Source organism: Abrus precatorius, unplaced genomic scaffold (genome assembly GCF_003935025.1).
Source record: "Abrus precatorius isolate BTA unplaced genomic scaffold, Abrus_2018 Scaffold5, whole genome shotgun sequence".
NCBI classification, from domain to species: domain Eukaryota; kingdom Viridiplantae; phylum Streptophyta; class Magnoliopsida; order Fabales; family Fabaceae; genus Abrus; species Abrus precatorius.
Window position 1 is genome coordinate 3,232,057 of NW_020874395.1, and position 24,677 is coordinate 3,256,733.

Consider the following 24,677-nt stretch of genomic DNA (forward strand, 5'->3'; position numbering starts at 1 on the left):
TTGGGCGTAATCTCACGGCGATGGTCACGTCACGGAAGCGGAAGCTGGAGTATCGAACGATTTCAGATCCTCAAACCCCTTTGAACCTCTCTCGTTCCCAATTTGATTCCCCTTTTATTTTTCAATTATTATCGCATTTACGAAGTGAATCAGAGTAAGAAGAAAAACGAATGGTTTATTAATTGAATTGAAATGAAGGCAGGGAGTGCTGCCAAGTTGATTGTGGACGCTCTGCTTCAGCGCTTCCTCCCTCTCGCACGACGTCGTATCGAAACCGCTCAAGCTCAGGTACACACATTGATGCCTCTTTTTTCATTCTCTGTGTTTATCTTAATGAAGTTCCAATTTCATGCTTTGGATTTGGTAATTGGCGTGCGGGTTCACTCTAGGATGGGCAGTACCTCCGACCATCTGATCCCGCCTACGAGCAAGTGCTTGATTCGCTCGCCATGGTTGCACGCCACACACCAGTTCCTCTGTTGGAAGCCTTATTGAGATGGAGAGAGAGGTTAATTTACATTTCCTCTTCTCTTTCGCTCTCCCAATCTTAATTAATCATTAATTAACCATTATTATTATTATTATTTTGCCAAGTATTGCTTGTGCTTGCACATATCCGACTCTGTTGTAGTTAAATAAATAAAACTGAATTTTTTTACTTTTTTTAATTGTTGTAGTGAATCTCCAAAGGGTGCCAATGATGCGTCTACGTTCCAAAGAAAGGTTTGTGTGCAAGAGTTTTGAAATTTTATTGAATGTTTGGAAAATTTTGAATTTTAGCACATATGTTTCGGTTTTGTTTACGAAACTGCGGTTAGTTAATTCCTAGGTTTATGATAGATTTTTGTTTTATGTCGAGTTCAGCTTGCGGTGGAGTGTATTTTTTGCTCAGCTTGCATCCGCTTTGTGGAGTGTTGTCCACAAGAGGGGCTTACCGGTTTGTACTTCGTTTGTAACTATATTATTGTGTGTGCGTGTGTGGTTTATAACATATTATGTGTGTTATTGTCCAGTGAGTTTTTTATTTCTACTTATAGCCCTCACTTGTTATTTGCTACAGAGAAGCTGTGGTCTGGACTTGAAAATTTTGTTTTCGACTGGTTAATAAATGCTGACAGGTAATGCTGTTGTAGATGGAAAAAGCAACTCTGTAGTGTGCTCGTAGTTAGGAAAAATAATTTTTTTTTAGTAAAACTGTAATCACTCCTGCAGCAATTGGGCCATTTGCATTTTATTATGTCCAAATTATATTATATAGGGTTCACCTTTCAAATACTGTTCCACCTTTTTTTGTTCTCACCGTAGAAGTTGATATTAGGCTCTTAATTGCTTAAGTCACCAGTATTCTGGTTACTTCAATCTAAATTCACAACTGGTATACATTTTTCCTATATTATTACTCTTTGTAATGTAGAGTGCTTCAGCTGCGAAAGAAAGAAAAATAAAATTCAAACTTCTATTGTCTCTCGGTCTCTCCAATGGTTGTTAATTGTAGCTTCTGTGAAGTTTTTCCAAGCATTAACATAGTAATTACTGATAGTTGATGTCACTCTAAAACACTCTATCCTAAGATCAATGACAAATCCACTTGGTAGTCAATCAGTTCTGCAGTGTCCCTGACCTATATGTTTAAAGAGCTCATGCATCTTTTTATATGTGCACTAGAGAAATAGAAAGCCCCTTTAAAAAATCCATTGGTTGAATCTCACAACAAAATCAAAGGGCAACTTTGTCCAATAAAAAATGCTAATAGAAAAACTTATTATTCAAAGTAGAAGCTTTGGCATTTCAATTCAGCTGAAACCACCACAAACCTGAAAAAGCAGCACACTTCCTCAAAAGATCTTGTTGAAATTGCAGGGATCTAGGCTGGGGAGGAGGAAGAAAGAGAATAGACATTTAAAATAAACTATCTTGTGTATAACAACTTGATGGATGTGATATAATATGATGATATAAGATTCAATCAGATGTGATACGGAAGACATAACACTAAACTAAGGAAGCAAATAATGAAACATGTGGAAACCAATCCTAAGAAATCATGTAAGGTACTTTAATATATTCTAGCATAAAATAACGATATTATGAGATGTTACCTACATATTGTATTTCTAATGGATATTGTGCTATTTCTTTAACCAATACCTCCTAAATGAATATATAGAAATGGTCTGACTCTGACCATGCTTTGCCAAACCCACTGTCCTAAGAAATAGTTAAAATCCATTGCCAAAGCACCTATTAGTCATTGAATAGTTAGTCTACTACTCGTGTAATGCTCCTCTTATTGGGTACATTGGTATACTTTAATGAAAAGTTGAAAACTAACTCTTAATGCTGTTAGCTGCAGTCACTTGTGGCTTCTGTTATTACTTATTAGTCAGCAAGAGAGAGAGAGAGAGAGAGCTCTAAGTATATATTGTATTTGTTCTCAGTTCAGAGATAACTTTTCCAATAATCAAATACCAGTTCAGTTGCATGTCAGAATTCTCTGTTTTCTCTAGCTCTTTCATTTCTGTGAATCTCCAACTTTATCAGCCGAGCAACTTGAGAACGATAACAAAGATTATTATTTATCCACTACTCTGATTACTCATAACATAAACATAGCTGGAATATCCCGTGGTGTCTTAAAGCCTGTAATAATTGTGTAATCCTCAAGCAGCTCTTCTTCTCATTTTGATTTTTGGGTATTCAACATTGGTTTCACTTTCAATTTATTTAAGCTGAATTATGGATAAGATTAAATTGAAATCATTATTACTCTCATTCAGACTAGAATATTTTATTTCAGAAACCAATTATGAAGAATCATGATTAAAATATCAATAAACTTTTTTATTCTCATATTCTTTCATAAACTTTGTGTGAGCTTAGTCAACTCTTGTTGCAGGGTTGTTAGCCAGGTTGAATATCCCTCGCTGGTTGATCTGAGGGGGCTTCTTCTGGACTTAGTTGCTCAACTCTTAGGTGCTCTGTCCCGCATAAGGTAGCTGACTTATCACAGAGTTGTATTTATAACTTATCTTGCATGATCGAAAATTATTTTACCATTATGAGGCTAATACATATTTCATGATTATGTCTTCATATCAATCAGATTCATTTGTTTTTGAGATACATTGAAATCTGATTGGTCTTAAACTTTCTTTTATTTTTTTTCATAATATGTAGTTTTCTTCTTTAGGAATTTAAAGTTTCATGGCTTAGGGAGAAATTCAATCTTTTTATGTTAATTCTTGATTGATTTGTAGTATGGAAATTTAGTGAACTTTCATCATATGCTGCTCTTGATATATGTATTGGTTTTTTTCTGATTTCCTTGTTGATGCCTTTATACTAATTTTGAATAAAGCAATGGCAATATATTATTTAGAAAATGCAAAGTACTAGAGCACTAGTACACAAATGTTCTCTTGTAACTTGAGTCCTCTTTGGCACACTTAGTTCTGGCTTTCCTTGTTAGGAAAGCTACATTGGATGCCTGTGGGACTGACTTCTTCAAAGAATTCAATCTTAATTTATGTCAATATATTCCATATTGGTTAGGAATAGAGATAGAATATTCTTTATAACGGCTAGGGCAGTTTTCCTTCTATGAGCTAGCTTTTGGGAGTAAGTTAGGCCTAAGTTTCTTAATATGGTATCAAAGCCTATCTAGTTTGAATGTTGAGCTACTCACAGATGTCCAGTCCTGTTGGGCCACCCGTGTAGATGTCTAGTCCTACAAATTTCACGTACCAGATGTCTAGTCTTGGGCATGAGAAATGTGTGTTAAAATGTCCCACATTAGTTAAGAATAGCGATAGAATACTCTTTATAAGGGTTAGAGCAGTCTTCCTTCTATGTGTTAGTTTTTGAGAGTGAGTTAGGCCTAAGTTTCTTAATAATTTACTGCCTCTTTCATTATGTATTGGGATTACTGTTGTTCTTTTAGTCCCCGAATCACCTTAGTTGCAGTAAGGCGGCAAAAGTGTATATAAATATTATCAGACCTTAAATATTAAAGCTTTGCAAATTTTACATGGTTAACTTTTGGTTTGTTTGTGTGTATTAAATTTTAAAATTTTAGGGGTGCTTCTGCTTCAGTCCATTTTTACTACGGTTCAGTTTTGTCATTGCTAAGAATATGAAGCTGAGTCATTGTTGTCTTCCTTTGCGTCTTAACTATGGAATCTTTATGTTTTTTCATGGTATTCCTCTCTTGTTCTTGTAGGTTTAGTTCTGTTACTGAGCGGTTTTTCATGGAACTCAACACTCGTCGAATTGACACCAGTGCCGCTAGAAGTGAAACACTTAGTATCATAAATGGGATGCGCTACCTGAAGCTTGGGGTATGTATAAAAATTAAATATTTCATGGAAAGCATAAAATTGGTATAATTTAAATATAAACTCCTTCTCAGGTTAAAACCGAGGGTGGTTTAAATGCATCTGCTTCCTTTGTTGCAAAAGCAAACCCTTTAAATCGTGCTCCTCATAAACGGAAAAGTGAGCTTCACCATGCTCTGTGCAATATGCTTTCAAATATCCTAGCACCTCTTGCAGATGGTGGGAAAAACCAGTGGCCACCTTCTGGTGTAGAGCCAGCACTTACATTGTGGTATGAAGCTGTTGGACGAATAAGAGGTCAGCTCATGCATTGGATGGATAAACAGAGCAAACACATTGCAGTAAGTGATTCTCACACCAATTTTATTATTTTTCAATGTCTATTGCTAATTATGCTAAAGTTTTATTTCACGTTGTCATGTAGGTTGGGTACCCATTGGTAACGCTTCTTCTATGTCTTGGTGATCCTCAAATATTTCACAACAACTTAAGTCCTCACATGGATCAACTGTACAAACATCTTAGGGTAAGTTCAAATTTAATTTGCACATGCTAATTTACATTTGAATCATGGAAAACAATAAACTGAATGGAGTTTATTATATAGGAGGTTAAATGAGCTTTGAGCATGAATTTATTAACAGTTACCTCACTATTGAAAGTATTTGTGGTTCATGTATCACTTGCTAAAATGCATCTAAAGTTCATGGATATTAGTGTTTGGGAAGTTGCATAATTTTTTATTATCCTAGGGAATAGTCTCCTCTAACTCTTTCAAGAGTTTATATATATGGATGATATGCTAAACTTATGTACTCCATTATACAAGAACAAAATGCTTTTTATTTTATAAATTCTCTTGAAAATATTATGTTCTCTCTCTATCTCTCTCTAAAAATCCCCTTGATTTGACACTCATATAGTATTCTTGGGAAAATGCTCATGTTTCAGCTAAGTAGTACTCATCATTGTTAAACTTACTTTTTGCATGAGAAAGAAATATAAAATATATATTTTCCAGAAATATAATTCTCATTTTTTGTTTCCTTTTGATTTGCTTACTTCCTCTTCTCTCTAGGTTTGGGGATCCTTCACTTAAGTTTGTTTTATTGACATTAAGGTTTTATTTGATTGTGGTTTATTGACATAAAATCTTTCCTATAATAAACAAATTAAAGTATTGCCATCTATATTTATATGCTCTATTGAATTTCTAGTTGTGGTTGTCTTTTTTAACTGTATAATTTTGTTTCGCAATAGCCAACATTTGTTTTATGAAGAGGTAGGAGCATCTTGTCATCTATAAAAGTGGGGTTGCATGATCTCAAGCCATACTTAGGGAAAGCTTAACCACCCAACTTAGAGTCTTGGTCGTGGATGTAAGAGCAGACAAGAGAGTAAGGAGGAAATACCAAGGTAGGCTTTAAAAGTTCAAGTGGTGGCAACTGAAGGTGAAAAACAAAGGAACTTTCAGCAAAGATTTTGGTGGAAGAATATTTTGGAGGGGCATGAAAGTGTAAAATGATTTGTGGGAATACTTGAAGGGTTAGGAAGGGTGCAAAAAGTGACTAGTGAGTCAAGGGGCTCTTACTTGAAGGTAAAGAATCAAGGTGGTGGAATGCTAGTGTGCATGATATGTGAAGTTTAAAAGGGAATATTATGAAGCATGGTCCTTGTGTAAAAATGTGAAAATCAGGAAAAATAGGATGTACCTTAGAACAATACTTAGAAAGTGGTGGGTAAGTTAGGCACCAAAGATGGAGATAGAAGTATTTATAGGCATGCTAAAAGTTGGGAAAAAGAGTCAAGAGACTTGGATCAAGTGAAATGCATTAAAGATGGAGAAGGTAAAGTCCTGGTTAGAGAATAAGATATTAAAGAAGCAAAATGAGGACCAAACACTGGGAATGAGGACCAAAATTATACCTTTTATTGTAGAATGTGAGAGCCTAAGGTTAAAGCAGCATTGAAGAAGATGGCAAATGTCAAAGTGGATGGATTCGATAATGTACCCATTAAGTTATGAAAGGGTCTAGGTGAGAAAGGTATTGGCTGATTCAAAATGTTGTTTAAGAAAATGTTGGATGAATAGAGTAATGATACTCTAATTCCTATCTATAAGAACAATGGAGAATACAGAATTGCTCAAATTATAAGGGGACAAAACTCATGAGTTATAAATGTGAAGTTATGGAAAAGGTTATGGAGCGAAGAATAAGACAAGACTCATATTACTAAAATTTAGTTTGGTTTTATGCTGTGCAGGTTGACCATGAAAGAAATATACCTATGACAAATTTTGATGGAGCAATATTGGAGGAAAAGAGATTTACGTGTGGTTTATTGATTTGGAAAAGGTGTAAATTAGTGTGCCAAAAGACATATTGTGAAGGGCCTGAGAGAAGAAAAGAATTTATGTTGCATATATTTGAGCAATTAAGGATATGCATTAAGGGGTCATAATATAGGTTCAGACACAAGATGGGACCACAGTCCTATAATTGTGGGATTGTTCCAAGGGTTAGCTTTGATCTTTTATCTCTTTGCCTTGGTCTTCATTATGCTTATTGAGCATATCCAAGAAGCGGCACCATGATGCCTATATTTTTTTTGCGTAGATGATACAGTTTTATTTGGAGCATAGTTAGAGATGTAGAAATGTTAGAGCTACAACCGAGTACAGTTATTACCAAGTAATATAAAGAGTTATCATATTCACAGAAACTGTGCTATTAAGTACTAAAAAATTACAATTTAAATACCTAATATAACCAATTAATTAAACGGATTAAAAAGAAATTAGGAAAGAGAAAATAATTAAAAAAGAAATTAATTAAAACTCTAACAAACTTCTAGCCTTCTAGGGATTAGTTTCATTGTAAATTAGAATACAAACTAAACTAAAATAGATCCTATATTATTTTTTTATTTTTCTTGCAGGTGAATTACCCTAAAGTGATTATTGTTTTCTTTTGTAGTACAATAACATATCTATTTAGACTAACTTCTACTTTCATGATAATTTTATCTAATTAAATACATCAAGTTTTATAGCGATTCATAATTTCTCAAGAAATTTAGCCTACTTTTGTGGTTACAAATCTCGAGCTTAATCTTGGGATTGTCAACGATAAGGTTCATTTTTCAGTCATTCCCTTAACATCTAAAATCATGTAAATAGGGGACTCAACGAATTCAATAAGAAAACTCCATTTTTTAGAATTTTATAGATAAGCTTTCAATGCTTTTCTTTTGGACCTTTAGAAAGAAAACTCAATCTCTTTTAAAAAGTGTTGTCAATACTGTGAAGTGTGAACACAAGTGTGTCCTGTCACATAACTGGGTTGTGTTCGCTGTTGCCTTGCTCTTTTTCAGCTACTTTAGATTAGATAAGAACACAGGTATGTTTCTTAACACAGGCAGGTTGTACACTTTGTTGTCTAAGACTTATTATTTCAATTTTAAACCCCAAAAATCTCCTAAGCTTCATTCTCTTCATTCCAACCTCCAAATTCTATCTTCAAAATCCACTCTTCTACATAAAAAACATATAAAACAAGTAACTTGAACAAAACAAGTAAAATACTTAATAAAATTCAATCGAAATGAAATATTATGCATAATTAAATAGAAATAAATCCTAAAGCTAATGCATGAATTGCTCACATCAAGAAACAAATTTTGGAAGCTCGTAACTTTTGTTTAAGAAGTGAAATAGAGTATATAACCCTAGTATAGAGGTAAAACTTGGAGGAGAAGTTATTTCGCTACAAGTTATATGGTTTAAGTATCTTAAGTCCATATACATAAAGATAGAGAAATAAGGGGAGATCTAAACCATAGGATTCAAGTGGGATGGACGCAATGGAGGAAACAAGGTGCTTTATGTGTTATATATGACTAAAAGGTGACACTCGAGCATAAAGGAAACTTTACTGCACAGCCACAAGAGCTATGATTTTTTATTGAACTGAATGTTGGATAGTAAAAAAAAAACTAACAAGACAATAAACTCAATGTAGTACATATAGAATGTCACATTGGATGAGTGGACAAATTAGACAAATTGAAATTTGGAATGAATGCTTTAGAGAAAAAGTTGGCGTAGCACCTATGATAGAAAAGATGATAGAGCTTCCTTAGGTAGTTTGGGCATGCATGATCAAATGGACAATAGTTCAATCACTAGAGGCAAAGGGTTTAGGAAAGATTTATTGGTCAATAGTTTGTCTATAGACATTATTTACAATAAGAACATTATGTTGTTATTTGATTTATGTAGTTGATTGCACCTAGTAAGAAGACTTGGTTTGTTGTTATTGTTGTTTTAAATAACTATTAAATATATGAATATATTGTTAGGATCCAATTGCAAGGTGTCCTACATTGGAAGTATGGGATTCTAATGTTGAGTTTATAAGGTATTGAGCTCTCCAACTACAATGGCTAACTTTTTTGATGTGATTCTCCCAAAGTTCTTATTAATTGGTATTAGAGCCTCCTAAGCCAAAGGCCCTAACTCTCAAAATTGACAAGTTGATCTCTCTCTCTTCCTCCCTCTTATTTATAGAAGTATTATTTATTTCTTCTGAAATCTCAACCTACCCAACTACTAACTAATTCAAGCTAACTACATAATATATTGTAAATAACTACTAATATGTCCCTAACTAACATATCATAACTAACCATGAATGGGGGGGTTACCTAACATATATAAAGTTGGGTCATGCATTAAATATATGAATATCTATATAAGGTGTTTGTTGGTCAAGGGATTGTCCCTTAACATCCCTATTCTAAATTCAAACTCAAGGTAAAGATAGTTGCTCTTTGTTCAGGCTTTTAGCCCAAAGAACTTTCACTTGTTTAGTGATTAAATCCTTCTGGATCCATCATATGGTTTTAAGCATTTAGAGATGGATTAAGTGATTCGCATTCCTAACTATTTTGTTAGAGTCCCCAAGGGATGTAGGCAAATTCATATTTGAGTCCTTTTGATATAGTACAAGCATAATAATAATGAAAAAGTGGGGAGGCAGGGACAGTGCAAGTGAGAATCTGGCAGGAGAGAAGGAGAAAAGAATTAACTGATTGTAAAAAAATTATCAGTTCATAAAAAACGTAGGCCATATACTAAAGTACGTAAGTACATTGTAGTATTCAAACAGACAAGCCAACAATTGTATTAGACACCAATGGATGCCTCTACTATAAAAACTGTCAAAACTACCAAAATGATACTCATATTCCTAAATTTTACGTATATTGTGATATTCCAAATCTATACACCATCATCCTCTCTTAGTTAGGATGCCTCCAAATGCATTTCTTCCAAGTAACAGGCAACTCAAAGAAGGGTGCTAAAATGTCCTTTGTCAATCCCTGATGAAAGCATGTAGATAATTTGTCTTAACACTTTAGGTTCTAATATGTATAAGTGGTTCACTGGAGTTGATAGTTTCTTCATTATTTCTCACCATTATGTTTTCTTTTTAAGTGTGAAGAATCTATTCCCTGTTTGACCATGCAGGATAAGAATCATCGTTTCATGGCTTTGGATTGTCTTCATCGAGTTTTAAGGTTTTACTTGAGTGTCCATGCGGCTAACCAGGCCCCAAATCGTATATGGGACAACCTAGACAGTGTAACTTCACAACTTTTAACAGTTTTAAGGAAGGGATTGCTTACTCAGGATGTTCAACATGATAAACTTGTTGAATTTTGTGTAACAATAGCTGAACATAATCTTGATTTTACCATGAACCATATGATACTAGAATTGCTCAAGCAAGACAGCCCTAGTGAAGCAAAGGTTATTGGTCTACGTGCATTGCTTGCCATTGTCATGTCGCCTTCAAGTAAGCATTTTGGTTTGGATATATTTAAAGGTACAATTAGTCATATACCTAGAATAATTGTACATGGTTACATTTAATTGAAACAATTGTTTGGAGGTCTATTTTCTGCAGTAGACTGACAGTTTTGTTGAATGAGCAGGTCCTGATATTGGCCACTACATTCCAAAAGTAAAAGCTGCAATTGAGTCAATATTAAGATCATGTCATAAAACTTATAGTCAGGCACTTTTGACATCTTCACGGACCACAATAGGTAATTGCTTATGTTATATGCCAGCTTGATTGAAGGTCTACTTTATGTGGAAGCATTACAGTGAAAAATGCTGAACCAAGCCTCAAATTATATTGTGGCAAACCTGTTTCTTTATATATAACTTACAGGTTTCATTAATAAAGAATTTCACTTGGATCACGTTATATTTGTAGTCTTCTGCAAAATTTTCTCTTTATATATATTATTATGTACAAATGCATTTCCCTTAGCATCCAAAATATAATTTCATGGATTAGTTTTGTAAATATATAAAAGGAGGATGGTGGAGGCATTAAGGAGAGAAGATAGTGGAGACAAGGAATAGGAAGAGTGAGAATAAAGGGGACAGAAAATGGTGAATGTAATTATCCAAAAATATATCATCAATTAAATATATTTAAGAAAAAATATAGTATTTTACTTTACAATTACCTTTAAACCTCACAAACTATTTATTTGACTAGCATTCAAGTGGTATATTCATGACAAAAACCACAGACTGAATAGCTGAAACTTTTAGGAGAGTTGATTTATTGACATGGTATTTAAAGTGTAATATGTATATAATCAAATTGTCAGGAGTTAAATCCTTGCTACTGCGTTCACTGTAACAATTTAGCCACTCATTCTTCATAATCAAATTAATTTTAGCACTAGATAAAGTGAGCCTATGTATTGTCCACACTTCAAGCCTAATGGGATCTTGTGTGAAGGAGAAGTGCTTGAGATATAACCCTTTCACATGCCCGCACACAATGGAAAAAGCATTAGGATTGATTACTAATAATTGTGCACCACTTTGGTAGTTATTGATTTGCTCTTTTAATTTTTTATACAAATCATGAAGCTAAGGGCATTATTGTTAGAATTTTAGCTTATTTTGCACATGTAAATAGTTTGTCAACTTTATTTATTTGATCACTTTAAATTAGCTTGCAATTAGCTCCCGGACTGATTGTAGCTACACTATAAACAGCAGATCTGTGTGAAAATCTAGGGGCAATTTTGTTTAATACTCCTTGTTTCTTGAATCAGAAGCCTACCTCTTTAAGAACATTTTGTTCACATAATAATTTATGTTTAATCTAAAATTTATAAGATTTGGACTATGCATTTTAAAAACCCTGAAAAGTGAAAAGAAAAATCAAAGCAATTCTTTTTGGTCCATAACAAATATTACTACATCTCTACTTTTATATTTGATTGCTTTTTAAAAATTTTAAAGTGAAATGGATAGTTGTAAATCTAGAATTATAATAATATATGTTACCTTGATAGTCTCTTGATCTTGTATTTTAAGAATTTTTTTTTTTTTTCTTTTCAGCGTGTCATGAAATAATGTATAAAAAAATGTGTACTTTTGATACTGAAAAGAGACGTTCTTTACAACATAAATTTGAAACAATTGCATTGTCTATTTTAACAATCACAACTAATGCGTATGAGCATGCACCTTTAATTGATCTACAGAGAGATTGGAGAACATTGAGTGTCTACTTTTGTTTCCACTTGTTTACTTTGTTTTCTGGTTTGCAGGGGTGATATTTATCATCTGCTTCTCCATTTATATTTCCTTTCTCTTAATAAGTTTCTTTTCTAATTAAAAATGAAATAATTGATTTATATGTTTGTTGTAGTAATTACTTGTGTGGTAGTTAGTGACTGTAGTTGGTTACTGGACTTTATGCAGAGTCAACTAGGTTGTTGTTACAGGCTACAGCTGTTGAGTTATGAAGCAGTTAAACTTAGACAGTTAGCATTCCCTAACTATAGATGTATTTCTGGTCTTCCTTGCAAAGAAAGTCAATTCATTCAGTTACTTTAATAGATCACACTCAAATTCTTCAAATTCTCATTGAATATATTTAGACTTTGTCTCATATTCCTTCTCTGTCCTGCACATACTGATTTCTATCAATGTAAGTTTACTTTGCTAGTTGCTTTGGAACACTAAGCTGAAATAGATGAACTGCAAGCAGAAGTTGAAGAATACGTAGTTTAGATTTGGGGTCTTGGAAGTCATTTAGTCTTTCCTCAAAGTTTGAGTAAAATATATGGGAACTGTGGATGCAGACTGGTCTGCCTTTCAATTTAATTATGCTTGTTGGTATTACAAATTATGATAGGATTAAAATGATGCAAGTTGGAAAGTACTACTTATTTGCAAGGGGAATTCCATTTTTCTTTTTCCAAATTTAGGATGTTCTATGTTTGGTTGACTATTGAATTTCTTCTTGTTATCATGACTCAATAAGAAGTAACCATTTGCAGATGCTGTAACCAAGGAAAAGTCTCAAGGGTATCTGTTCCGCTCTGTGCTTAAGTGCATTCCAAATCTAATAGAAGAAGTTGGGCGAAGTGATAAAATTACTGAAATAATACCACAACATGGCATAAGTATTGACCCTGGTGTTCGTGAAGAAGCAGTGCAAGTACTAAACCGTATTGTAAAATACCTTCCCCACCGTCGTTTTGCAGTAATGAAGGGAATGGCCAACTTCATATTAAGACTACCTGATGAATTCCCTCTTCTGATTCAAACATCATTAGGGCGCCTGCTGGAACTCATGCGCTTTTGGAGATCATGTCTAATAGATGATAGGATACAACTTGATGCTGATGCAAAATCTCTAGGGCATGAAACTGAGAGATTCAGAAAGTCCTCCTTCCAACAATCAAGTGAAGCTATTGAATTTCGTGCATCAGAAATTGATGCTGTTGGCCTCATATTCCTTAGTTCTGTCGATAGTCAAATTAGGCATACAGCATTAGAATTGTTGCGTTGTGTTCGTGCATTAAGGAATGATATTCGGGACTTGAGAATACATGAGCAACCAAATCATATTTTGAAATATGAAGCTGAACCAATATTTATTATTGATGTTCTGGAAGAACATGGGGTATGCACTTGCCTTTATTTTATTTTTTTTATTTTAGGACTCAATTTTGTCACAAAGATCCTTGTAGTCTTATTATGGGCTTCACTCTATCCTTTATTCTGTGGTTCTAATTTGTCATATTAAGCTTTTTATCCTTAAAAGAGTTAAATATCTGGGTGTTACAGGATGAGATTGTTCAGAACTGCTATTGGGACTCAGGGCGACCATTTGATTTGAAACGAGAACCTGATGCCATTCCTCCTGAGGTGACTCTTCAATCTATAATATTTGAGAGCCCTGACAAAAACAGGTGGGCTCGGTGTCTTAGTGAGCTAATCAAATACGCTGCTGAGCTTTGTCCAAGCTCTGTTCAGGAAGCAAAGTAAGTACATGCTCTTTTTCCTTTTTCTGCCTTCACTGAGATCCAAGCTCTATAGCACTAAAATATATTTTAATGGAAAATAGTGGGCAAAGATATCCACGAAGCAATCAAAAGGAGACTGGTCTTTTGGTTAAGCAGCCAAGAAAATATACTAAATTTATGTCTGCTGATCCAACAATAATCCTGTTAAAACGGTCAAATCTCTTTGCATAGCATAGGAGCCTAACAAATAAAACGAGGTCAACCCTTAAAATAAATCTTTTTTTTTTATAATAGAAGAAGATAACAAACATGAATAGAAGAAAAGTATAAGGAATTTGGAGGATAAGGAATCCTCCAAAGTGAAAAAGGGAAAATAAATGACAGACAAAAGAGAAAATCATAGAGCAATGGACCCTTGCTCTAAATAGAAGCCAGTGACTTAATCTTGTTTCAAGTTAGCTGCTTTGCAAATGGGACATCCTTTAAAATATGAGCAATATGCTTCAACTGAATGCTCAGATTTAGCTGCATAAATGCACATTGCCGTGGAAATTTAGCCTCTCCCCTTCTGCTGAAAACACTGAAGGTGGGGAAAAAAATGGGTTGAAGGGCGCAAGGCACACTCAACATTCACCAAAACTGCCTTATCACATTTATAGACAGCATGAAAACACTGTAGGAATGCTTATCTTGGCATTTTATTCCCTTTGTAAACAAAGTTAGAGTGCTCCCCAAGGGTGAAGTGTTCTTTCAACAAAATTTGGACCAACATATTTTGGCTCCTCTTCTCCTTTAAAGGAGAATTTAGGCCAAATGCAATTCAACAACAACAAGAACAACAACCAAGTCTTATTCTACTAGGTAAGGTTGGCTACATGAATCACACAATGTCATTGAGATTGGTCAAAAATTCAAATTTTTATAAGTTTGATTAGTTAAATTGTCTCTTTTAATTCATATAAGGTTCTTTTAGGTCTCTTTCGATCCCTTTTTACCAGATTAAAAGTCATGCAGTCCACTCTTCTCTCTAAAAGTTTTCTTTGCACATGGCCAAATTATCTTACATGGTTTTCAGTCATATTTTCTATTATAGATATTACTCCAAAAATTCTAACATAATATTACTTCTTATCTTGTTCTTTTTTATGCGACCACTCATTCACTTTAATATTTTCGTTTTTGTCACACTCACTTTGACATCTTGTAAGGTCTAACATTCACTACCATATAGGATAGCTAGTCATATTACAGAATGATAAATGTTCTTTTCAGTTTGATAAGTATTTTACAATAACAAATGATGTCTTTCTCCACTTTAATCGCTCAACTTATATATTATGAGTAATATTTTCATTAATTTCTCCATTATTTTAGAGAATCGATCCCATGTACTTGAACTTGAACACTTTTAATATAATATTTCCACCACACGATTTTTATCTTGTTTTTTCCCAAACTTACAATGCATATACTCTATCTTACTTATACTCAAGTGAAAAAATCTTTAGATTATAAATTCACTTTCCATAACTCAAGTTTAGCATTAATCACTTGTTTTGAATTCTCAATCAACACTATGTCATCCACTAAGAGCATGCACTTAGGGATAATCTTTTGCATGTCACTTGTATTTACATTTGAGCCTAAATTAAACAAAAGCACAAAGCAAAGTCTTGATATAAATTTATCTCTGTTAAGAAGTCTTTAGATACACTTCTAGAAGTTCTCATACATGTAGTTATCTCCTTATACATGTCTTGTATAGTCCGAATATATGTTATACAGTCCTTTCTTTTTGAAAGTATTCCATAACACTTTGCTTGGTTCCTGATTATATATTTTTTCCAAGTCAATAAAAACCATATGTAAGTCCCTTTTTTTTAAGCGAAACTTTTTCATCATCTTTTGAAAAAGATCTAAAAAATAAAAGGAGTGATTTTTTTTAAGAAAACATCTTTTTTTTTTTTTTTTTCAAAATGTGTGTTTTTTGAAAATTCATTTTTGGAAGCTTTTGTTTACCTTTGCTTTCTTTACTCCAAATCCCAAGATCCCCTAACATACTAACCTGACAGTTTTTAACTTAAAGTAACTTTTAAGCTAAAAAAATATTAAATTAGCAAATAAATTTTTTTTATTTTTTGGTTGCAAGAAGGGGGAAAAAAGCAAAAATGTAAAGGACATAGATAGAAGGTAAAAAAAGGCATGGACAGTAACACAAACAATTTTTTTTGTCTTCTGCCTTAATCGTTTTTCTTTCACTTATTGAAATAAACACAAGGGATAAAGATTGTTGTTGATTTTTTTTATATTTACTTTTTGATAGAACACATGTTGTCGCTTGATTCATGTAGCTGATCCCGCCTAATGGAAAAAAGGCACTTGTCATATAATCAGAAAATATTAATTTAACCTATTTAATTTATTGTGGTTTTGAATACTTGAAGCTAACAATACAAAGTAAGGTCTTAGTTTTTATACCAATAATTTTCATATGAACTAGTTTAAGAAAAAAAGAAAAAGAGAAACTTCCATTGAATGATGAATGATTATTGCAAGTGAATAAAAATAGATTTTTACTGGCATTGCTTCCTCCCCACCCCCAAGAAAAAAAAAAAAAACCTTCACTCAGTCTGTTTATAATTGCTAGCCAAAATTTTGTAACATCTCTTAAATTTGGGCAGGAAAGAGGTCATGCAACGTCTTGCTCACATCACACCTGCTGAATTGGGTGGAAAAGCTCATCAGTCACAGGATGTTGATAATAAACTGGACCAGTGGCTTATGTATGCCATGTTTGTCTGTTCTTGTCCACCGGTTGCTCGAGAATCTACCAAAGATCTTTACCATCTTATTTTCCCTTCACTAAAATCAGGATCTGATGCATATGTTGTAAGTGCACCTCACTTATCTTATCTTAAGTCTATGCTCACAGTCTATATCATTAATGAAGAGCTGCACACATACTTGATACATCGTTTAGTATTTATTGCCATCAGAAGCTGAGAATTTTATTTATCTGTCTTACTATATTCTAATTTTGCTTTCATTTGATTAAACTAATTTTAGTTCCTTTCTTGATTGAATGGTAAGAAACACTAATCAAGTCTCATTTGAAAAAAGAAATTCATGGTGAAGTTAGATGTGAGTTATTTAGAGTATATGCTACACTGTCGTGTTTAAATTTTACTTCTAAATATAATTTTTTGGCCACTGGTTTAAAAACATTTTTACAACTAAGTATCCAATAATCCTTTATTTTACATATCATGATCCCATTGATTTCCTTTATAATTTTTCTAATTGAAATCTTTTGATTCCATTTCTTGCATTTGTGCCTGTTTATTATTTTTGAGGTTTTACTATTGAAAGGGATCCTTTTAAATTTGCTAGTTTTGATTATCTTGCATAGTGGTAGAGTTATTAGGACTTAGTAGGATAGATGGCTTTTAATTACTACAGTGTTATTGATATAAAGGCATTTAAATTCCCAAGTTTCTGCTGTCATTCTTTTGTCCTTCACTTTTGATGTCTCTATCTAATGCTAAGGAGGTTTCTGATATAGCATGCAGCCACCATGGCTCTTGGCCGCTCACACTTAGAAGCATGTGAAATCATGTTCAGTGAACTTGCGACTTTTATTGATGAGGTTTCTTCTGAGACAGAAGGAAAACCAAAGTGGAAGGTATTGTTATGGATCTGTAAAATTTGTTTATATTTCTATCAGCCATTGAGATAGATAGTAATCATAAATTATAAATGATAAGGTATAGTATCATAGTGAAAGAAATTAAAAAAAAAATCCATATACCTTTTCAGCATATGTAAACTGTCAACTTAGAAGTCATGAAATGATTAATTCTTTTATTGCAGTATTCTTTTTGTTGCTGCTTCTTGATTTTTGAACTAGAGTTTGACGCTTACAATTATAATTTATTGATAGAGTCAAAAGGTTCGCCGGGAAGAACTCCGTGTCCACATTGCAAATATTTTTCGTACTGTTGCAGAAAATATATGGCCTGGCATGCTAGCACGCAAGCCAGTGTTTCGCCTCCATTATTTTAAATTCATTGATGAGACAACCAGACTGATATCAACATCTCCTGAAAGTTTTCAAGACATGCAACCATTTCGCTATGCACTTGCTTGTGTTCTAAGATCCTTAGCCCCAGAATTTGTTGATTCAAAATCTGAAAAATTTGATGTTAGAACTAGGAAGCGTTTATTTGATCTTCTTCTCTCCTGGTGTGATGAGACAGGCAGTACATGGGGTCAAGATGGTGTTAGTGATTATAGACGTGAAGTTGATCGTTACAAGTCTTCTCAACATGCGAGATCAAAAGATTCCGTGGATAAAATCTCATTTGACAAAGAATTGAATGAACAAGTTGAAGCAATCCAGTGGGCATCCATGAATGCAATAGCGTCACTTTTATATGGACCATGTTTTGATGACAATGCAAGGAAAATGAGTGGGCGTGTGATATCTTGGATTAATGGTTTATTTTTGGAGCCTACACCAAGAGCTCCATTTGGTTTCTCACCAGCCGATCCAAGAACTCCATCATATACAAAGTATCAGGGGGAAGGTGGCCGAGGAACTGCTGGCCGTGACAGGCTTAGGGGAGGCCATCACCGTGTATCTTTAGCAAAATTGGCTTTGAAGAATCTTTTGCTTACAAATTTGGACCTGTTTCCTTCCTGCATTGATCAGGTAATATTTTTTTCAGACTGTATTGTGCATCACATGTAAACATTGTTCTTCTCCTGAAGTATATTGCCTCACAATGTTGAAGGACACAAAAATTCATTTATGAGCTATTGAACTTTCATCTAGTAGCTTAACAGCATGTTTCTTTGACATTTTTCATGATGCCAACCTACATTTGCACATTTACCAATGTGAACTCACTGTTATTTGAAGCTGTCTTTTCTGCTTTCACTCATATTCTGTTTGCCAACTCCAAAATATTAAACAAACTTGCACTTGATCCTTTTTAAGAGTTGTTGGTCCTTGACAGGGTATCTGAACTTCACGACCAAATGGTTTTAGTAATTTGATCTTCGTTATCTTATCATTGTTCTTCTCCAAAAAAAATTGACTCTGTATACAGGCTAAAAAAATTAAAATAGGTCTGTGCATTGTCTACACTTTTAAGTCTAGAGGGCTCTTGTGCGAGACAAAACAAAAATCTGCTGGGCTACAATTGAGTGGGAAAGATTTTTCTTGTTTGAAATCAGGAAGTGTAATGTGGCATTACAAGTAATCCCTTTATTAGAATATAATACATAAAGTCATTATTCAAGATTCTCTGTATGTTCCACCAACAAGCCACAATAGTTATGAAGAAATCAAACAGATAAATGGAACATATATGCAGAAAGAACACCAGGATTTGAAGCATGTTTGTATTTGTTTCTGTTTTCTTTCTATAAGGTCTAGGGATGCTCAACTTCATTAATCTGAAAGGTCTTAACATTTGTCACCAAACTCAATCATACTTCCTCTTCTGGTCATCAATGGTCTGGAGAGTGCCCCATTTGTATGTGGACTCCATATGACACTATGCTCAATTCTTCACCTGTGCATGATTTTTTTTAGCTGATAATTATATAAATTTTAAAAGTGGAAAGTTAAAGATTGAGAGATCCTAAGGAAACTACAAACTTGGAACACAGAACATGTATTGCGAGGAAAGACTATTTTGTTGTATATGCAGTTTTGTTTTTAATATTTTTTCAGATCTAATTCCTTAATCCATACCCTTCCGATCCTTGGCTGAGCTATTTATTTTATCTACTTGATGTTTCCTGTTTTTCATTCAGATCATGCTTCCGTTGTATTATTTCTCATGTGGAGTTGTCTGTTTTGTCATACAGGCATTATAGCTTAATACAACTTTATTGTTTTCTGTAGTGCTACTACTCTAATTCTTCTGTAGCTGATGGGTACTTCAGTGTACTGGCTGAGGTCTACATGCGCCAAGAGATACCAAACTGTGAAATACAGAGACTGTTGAGTCTGATCCTTTACAAGGTGGTAGATCCATCTAGACAAATTCGTGATGATGCCCTTCAGATGCTCGAGACACTTTCTGTTCGTGAATGGGCTGGGGATGGCATTGAGGGCTCAGGAAGTTATCGAGCTGCTGTTGTTGGTAACCTTCCTGATTCCTACCAACAATTCCAATATAAGCTTTCCTGTAAACTTGCCAAAGATCATCCTGTGCTAAGTCAACTTCTTTGTGAGGAAATTATGCAGAGGCAGTTAGATGCTGTTGATATAATTGCTCAGCATCAGGTCTTAACATGCATGGCTCCATGGATTGAGAACCTTAATTTCTGGAAACTCAAGGAAGGATGGAGTGAAAGGTTGTTGAAAAGTCTTTACTATGTAACATGGCGACATGGAGACCAATTTCCTGATGAAATTGAGAAACTATGGAGCACAATTGCTAGCAAAAATAGGAATATCAGTCCTGTTTTAGATTTCTTGATCACAAAAGGCATTGAAGATTGTGACTCAAATGCATCAACTGAAATAAGTGGTGCATTTGCTACATACTTCAGTGTTGCAAAACGGGTAAGTCTATATTTAGCACGAATATGCCCTCAACGCACTATAGATCACCTAGTTTTCCAGTTGTCTCAGCGACTACTAGAGGATAGCATTGAACCAGTTGGGCAAAGTGCAAGTAAGGGTGATCCCAGTGCAAATTTTGTGTTAGAATTCTCACAAGGTCCTGCTGTGGCCCAAATGGCTTCTGTCATGGATAATCAACCGCACATGTCCCCATTGCTTGTAAGAGGTTCTCTTGATGGCCCGCTAAGAAATGTTAGTGGGAGCTTGAGCTGGAGAACAGCAGGTATGACAGGGCGGAGTGTATCAGGCCCATTAAGTCCAATGCCTCCAGAATTGAATATTGTTCCAGTTAGTGCTGGAAGATCAGGACAGCTCCTTCCAGCATTGGTTAATATGTCAGGACCCTTGATGGGTGTTAGAAGCTCAACAGGGAGTTTGCGTAGCCGCCATGTTTCACGGGATAGTGGAGATTATCTTGTTGACACTCCAAACTCAGGTGAAGATGGACTGCATGCTGGGGGTGCTATGCATGCTGTGAATGCAAAAGAACTTCAATCAGCTTTACAGGGTCATCAGCAGCATTCACTTACACATGCTGATATAGCACTGATTCTTCTTGCTGAAATTGCATATGAGAATGATGAAGATTTCCGCCAATACTTGCCTCTACTCTTTCATGTTATCTTTGTTTCAATGGATAGCTCAGAGGACATTGTACTGGAGCATTGCCAGCATTTGCTTGTTAATCTGCTATATTCCCTTGCAGGCCGCCATTTGGAGCAGTATGAGGTGGAAAATAATGATAGAGAGAATAAACAGCAGGTTGTGAGCTTGATAAAATATGTACAATCAAAGCGAGGAAGCATGATGTGGGAGAATGAGGATCCAACCCTTATCAGAACTGAACTGCCAAGTGCAGCACTTCTTTCTGCCCTAGTTCAGAGTATGGTGGATGCTATCTTCTTCCAAGGAGACCTTCGGGAGACTTGGGGAGAAGAAGCACTTAGATGGGCTATGGAGTGTACATCAAAACACCTTGCCTGTCGCTCACATCAGATCTACCGAGCACTTCGGCCAAGTGTAACAAGTGATGCTTGTGTATCCCTTCTTCGGTGCCTCCATAGATGTCTGGGAAATCCAGTACCTCAAGTTTTGGGATTTGTAATGGAAATTTTAATGACATTACAAGTTATGGTGGAGAATATGGAACCAGAGAAGGTTATACTCTATCCTCAGCTATTTTGGGGGTGCGTTGCTATGATGCACACGGATTTTGTTCATATCTACCGCCAGGTTCTAGAGCTCTTCTCTCATGTGATTGACCGTTTATCTTTCCGTGATCGCACAACGGAAAATGTGCTCCTTTCAAGCATGCCTAGAGATGAACTTGATACTGGTGATTTAGGAGAATTTCAACGTACAGAATCTAAAAGTGGCTATGAACCTCTACAAGAGGGGAGTTTGCCAACATTTGAAGGGGTGCAGCCTCTTGTTCTTAAAGGACTTATGTCAAGTGTCAGTCACGGCGTCTCTATTGATGTTCTCTCTCGTATAACAGTGCATTCATGTGATTCTATATTTGGTGATTCTGATACGAGACTACTGATGCACATCATAGGGTTACTCCCTTGGCTCTGTCTTCAACTTAGCAAAGACCTAGTGATAGGTCCTGCTTCACCACTTCAACATCAATACCAAAAGGCTTGCTCTGTTGCTGCCAATATTGCGATTTGGTGTCGAGCAAAATCTTTGGATGAATTAGCCACTGTATTTATGATTTACTCTCGAGGTGAGATTAAAAGCATCGATAATTTTCTGGCATGTGTTTCACCACTCCTATGCAATGAATGGTTTCCAAAACATTCAACTATGGCCTTCGGACACTTGTTGAGGCTACTAGAAAAGGGACCAGTTGAGTATCAACGCGTCATTCTGCTCATGCTTAAAGCCCTCCTCCAGCACACACCAATGGATGCTGCCCAGAGTCCACATATCTATGCAATTGTATCCCAATTGGTGGAAAGCACTTTGTGTTGGGAAGCACTAAGTGTTTTAGAAGCCCTTCTACAAAGTTGCAGTTCATTGACTGGTTCTCATCCACATGAACTGGGTTCATTTGAGAATGGAATTGGTGGTGCTGAAGAAAAGTTGCTTGCCCCACAGACCTCGTTCAAGGCCCGGAGTGGCCCTCTGCAGTATGGTTTGGGACCAGGACTAGGCTCAGTTTCTGCACCAGGACAGCTTGGGTCAACTGAGCCTGGAACTTCGCCAAGAGAGGTAGCTCTGCAGAATACTCGTCTGATTCTCGGTCGGGTATTGGACAGAAGTGCAATAGGTAAGAGGAAGGACCAGAAAAAGTTAGTCCCTTTTGTGGCCAATATTGGTAACCCGTGATTGTATAATTCCATTTGCTGTATATATTCTGTCCAAAGATAAAGTAGGGATTGCTACAGGATAGTGGTTGTACATAGTACATAGGCATCTATAGACTTGGATGAGTTTTGTAACTTTTCATAGTTGTAGACAATATCCTTTTGATGTTAAATATCATGCATAATTTAACTTCCATGGTAACATTGCTATACTGTTCAGTTGTGCCCCTCTATCTTACAAATTTTGTTCTATTTATTTTTTTTCCTTTTCTTTATAAATAGAACAAAATGGTTGTAAAAGGACAAAATATTTTTTCTTGACTTAATTGTATTTTTGGTTCTTATACTTTAAATTTTATGTACAATTTTAGTTTCTCTAATTTTAATTACTCACATTTAGTGTTCTTTACTTTTTAATTGTTCAAATTCAGCTTTTCTCTTCAAAATTTTGTCAAATAATTGACAAATATAACAATGTTATTTATCATTGATTTATATAAATTTACAATGAAAAATTATAAAAAACTAATTCAATAAAAAAATATTTTACATAGTTTATTTACCATTTTACTTAAATATTTTATACATTTTTTTTGCTAATTATACTAATTAATATGTCACATCTTCATTATAATTTTGTTAATTTATTGCATGAGATTTTGGGACTAGGGACTAAATTTGAAGTATAAAAACCTAAAATATAATTAAGTTTTATTTCTTTTGATAAGGTAATTGAAGATTGTTCTCAAGTGTCGTGGCAGTAAACCAAGTGAAAAAAGGAAATTTGAATTCATTGATATTTGTGTCTTCTCGCCAATAATTCATTGACAATTGTAATTACTATTTTAGAAGCTTTTTCTTGTTTTGAATATTCAGTATGTTATACAAGCAATGAATTAAATTTAAACACAATTTAAAATTATAACATGTAAGTATTTTAAAATTTTGATGATAACTGTGGTGCTATATATTGATCATGAACTTTTTGTCTTATTGCATGACTTGAGCATGATGATATTTTTTAGAAATTATTTAGCAAAACAACAAAGAAAAAAAATTCATTTTATCACTCTGGGTCCATTTTGTTACCTATCTAGCCAATTCTATTTATTTTATTTTATTTTGTTGCTACAAATGTGCATATGTGTACTTGACATGGTGCTATGTGCAAATACGCAAACATTTTCTTGACGCAAATGTCACATGACAAACTAACAGAGTTGGGCCTGTTCATGTTCATGTGACTACAAAGCTATTTCACAGTCCTACTTCTTGGTGAGGCAATGCATGTTGTGTGTATTGTATTTGTAAATACACAACTCACTTGGAGTGTCACATGGTGTTCTCTACCTTTTTCTCACCCTTTGTAATTTCCCAACTATTCACATTAATAGGTCCTTATTCCCTTTTCTCTGCTTAAATTGAGTGATCCCTCATTTTTATTTGCTCTTTCCATAAGCAATGAATCGCTTCTTTTCAAACTTCTTTTTAACCATGTATTACAATAAGTATTCTAAAACAAGGATAAAAATCTAATGTCCGCGTAAAGATAGAAAAGATTTTATCTATACTCGTGAAAATATTTTTAAGAATACCAAATGCATAGCATTTCTAGATAACATTATTCCCAAAAATTAGAAGAAAAAAAGAAAGATTTTACATACCAAACGCCCCTTAAATCAATTTAGTTCTTGAAAAAGCTTAATATTAGTTCTTAAAAATATCATTATTTTTTATTTTAGTATTGATAAAAAAATTATTCAATGTTAGTCCCTAGATTTAAAAAAAAACGTGGTTTTAGTCGTACCACTAAAATAATGTATTTTTTTATACTTTTTTGGACTACAATTGAATAAAATTTTTATAACTGAAACCAAAAGTGGTGATGTTTTGAGAGACTAATTACTTAATTAAATTAAAAAAGTGACATAACATCACTCTTGCTGTTACATCATGTTATGATGTGGTAAAAGAGAGTCCCACATTGATTGCAAAGCATTCTTGTAGCATTTTCCTTGTCGCTTTGTCTTCAGT

At 34.4% G+C, this 24,677-nt stretch overlaps 1 protein-coding gene across 2 annotated transcripts; it reads left to right on the forward strand.

The window, feature by feature from the left end:
• The first annotated feature begins 4 nt into the window (after positions 1 to 4).
• LOC113867060 (protein furry homolog) lies at positions 5 to 24,264 on the forward strand. Of its 2 annotated transcripts, none has more exons than XM_027502016.1 (17): positions 5 to 288; positions 390 to 508; positions 678 to 723; positions 865 to 937; positions 1,061 to 1,118; positions 2,897 to 2,992; positions 4,220 to 4,337; positions 4,409 to 4,675; positions 4,759 to 4,860; positions 9,868 to 10,225; positions 10,335 to 10,448; positions 12,720 to 13,348; positions 13,513 to 13,709; positions 16,373 to 16,580; positions 17,254 to 17,378; positions 17,634 to 18,402; positions 19,606 to 24,264. In XM_027502016.1, the coding sequence occupies exons 1-17, from the start codon at positions 193 to 195 to the stop codon at positions 22,663 to 22,665; spliced, it is 6,435 nt and encodes a 2,144-aa protein (XP_027357817.1). In that variant the 5' UTR covers positions 5 to 192; the 3' UTR covers positions 22,666 to 24,264. The 2 variants fall into 2 exon arrangements, with proteins under 2 accessions (XP_027357817.1, XP_027357816.1); XM_027502015.1 differs by having other exon boundaries at positions 9,868 to 10,195; positions 17,254 to 17,373; positions 17,632 to 18,402.
• The last annotated feature ends 413 nt before the right edge of the window (positions 24,265 to 24,677 follow it).